The sequence below is a fragment of the Etheostoma cragini genome, chromosome 12 (assembly GCF_013103735.1).
Source record: "Etheostoma cragini isolate CJK2018 chromosome 12, CSU_Ecrag_1.0, whole genome shotgun sequence".
NCBI lineage: Eukaryota > Metazoa > Chordata > Actinopteri > Perciformes > Percidae > Etheostoma > Etheostoma cragini.
In genome coordinates, this window is record NC_048418.1 from 19,441,732 (window position 1) to 19,443,373 (window position 1,642).

A 1,642-nucleotide genomic window follows, 5' to 3' on the forward strand; every position below is an offset into this window, starting at 1 on the left:
GTAACTACGACAACAACAGACGCTTTATGCTGACGGTCGCCAGTTAACATGGACTCTCGTTAAACCGGAACACCGGTGATCGATTCTGCGCAGACCTGGCTCACCTCGAACGAGCCTGTTATGTTAGCAAAATAAAAATAAATCATTTTGGTTTTTTGACGTCTGTCAAAATTAGCTCTCCCACATACCCTGAAACTGACTGAAATCGAGGCTTTGACACGGAAAGTAACATCCGTGGAAAACGACGAATGTCAAACATTAAACCCTCTTCACCCAGATGTTTAAAAAACTAAATGCTGAGGGAACATTATTAACTTCTTCCATGTTTATTTGGCTGGAAAACCTTTTGTAATCATAGTTAAACTAATGACGTGCGTACCCTACTCACCTATCCTGTGTAACTTGACTTTGGGTTTCCAAACGAGCTGCAGCAGTCTGCGCTGCCGAGCAACCTCCTCCTTGTGCTCGGCGATAGTTTCTTCAACAACTCGGACGATTTCTTCAGCAGCAGCAGTTAGTCGCTCGGTGAGAAACTCTCTCAGAGACTCAACTGGAGACATCGTTGTTTAGTTTAAGCATAAAGAATGGTCTGACTACGTCAGCAGAAGCATGCAGCTAAACGCTACGGGCAATTTGGTTGTTTACTTCCGCTGGGTGTCACACGAATTCAATTCCGACGGTGAAAGTGCAGGAGCTTTTTGTTCTGCTTTCAACTAATAGCATTTTATGCCAACTTGTGTGTTTGTTTAACATCAGCAGTAAGGATGTGTATCTATAAGGTTTATTTGAGGGCGTTCTGCTAATTTATTAACTAATATATTTAACAATTATTTGCTCCTGTCGAGTCCCTCGCTTAACTTCAGTAGCAAATTGTGAAAACTTCCATAAAGAACTGGTTGTAAAAGTCTACACAAAGCTGAAATACTGAATCTTAGTGTACGCAGATTTTTAACAGACTTTAATGGTCGAGCTGGATTGATATTCTGAGTCAATTTTTTTTTACTAAGATGTTCAATTCAGCTTTTTCTGAAAGTCCCTGCTTAAATTAACGTGAGCAGTAGGCCTACGGCCTTTTATCGAAGAAAAAACTTATGAAGCTCATGTGTGCATTAAAACTTAAAGTTATCATGTTCATGTAGTCATTTTTGTTATCTTCACTGTGTTTTTCTTACCTTATCTGGTTCAGGCTGAACGGCCATTACAGAGCTGTCCGACAGGGACACTCAGTGGCAGGTTGGTGAGTTGTGTTCAGCCCACAGACATGTCTAAAGTTCAGAAGCAGCATACACACCATAAATATTGTTGAAGAGTCCAGATCAAGAGTAGTCTTAGAGACATTTAGCAGCAGAACCAAGAAGAGGAGGCAGCTTTAATAATCCAGCCAGCAGCAGGGTTAGATGGATATAGGTCCTGGGGCCCATTTCAGGAAGGAGGTTTAACAAACTCTGAGTCTGAGTCCAGAACAGCCAATTTAACTTGGTTAAAGTGAAATTGGGCCGGTTGGGGTTGTTATAAGTATAATATTACTGGTGAAATGGTATTGAACCTAGGCCTACAATCTATTTCATTTAGGTGCAATCCTGCGGGCAAAAAAGTACTAGGCCTACTATTCCCATTCTGAGGCTGCAGCACCATCAATGAA

General features: G+C 41.4%; 1 protein-coding gene across 5 annotated transcripts in view; it reads right to left on the reverse strand.

Moving 5' to 3' along the window:
- Positions 1 to 628, reverse strand: part of LOC117953635 (zinc finger protein OZF-like) — a 17,253-nt gene extending 16,625 nt beyond the window's left edge. For all 5 annotated transcript variants that reach the window (XM_034886852.1, XM_034886850.1, XM_034886851.1 and 2 more), the window contains exon 1: positions 389 to 628. In XM_034886852.1, the coding sequence (XP_034742743.1) occupies positions 389 to 560 (172 nt within the window). In that variant the 5' untranslated portion in view covers positions 561 to 628. The remainder of the gene's footprint in view (positions 1 to 388) is intronic.
- Between the last annotated feature and the right edge of the window lie 1,014 nt (positions 629 to 1,642).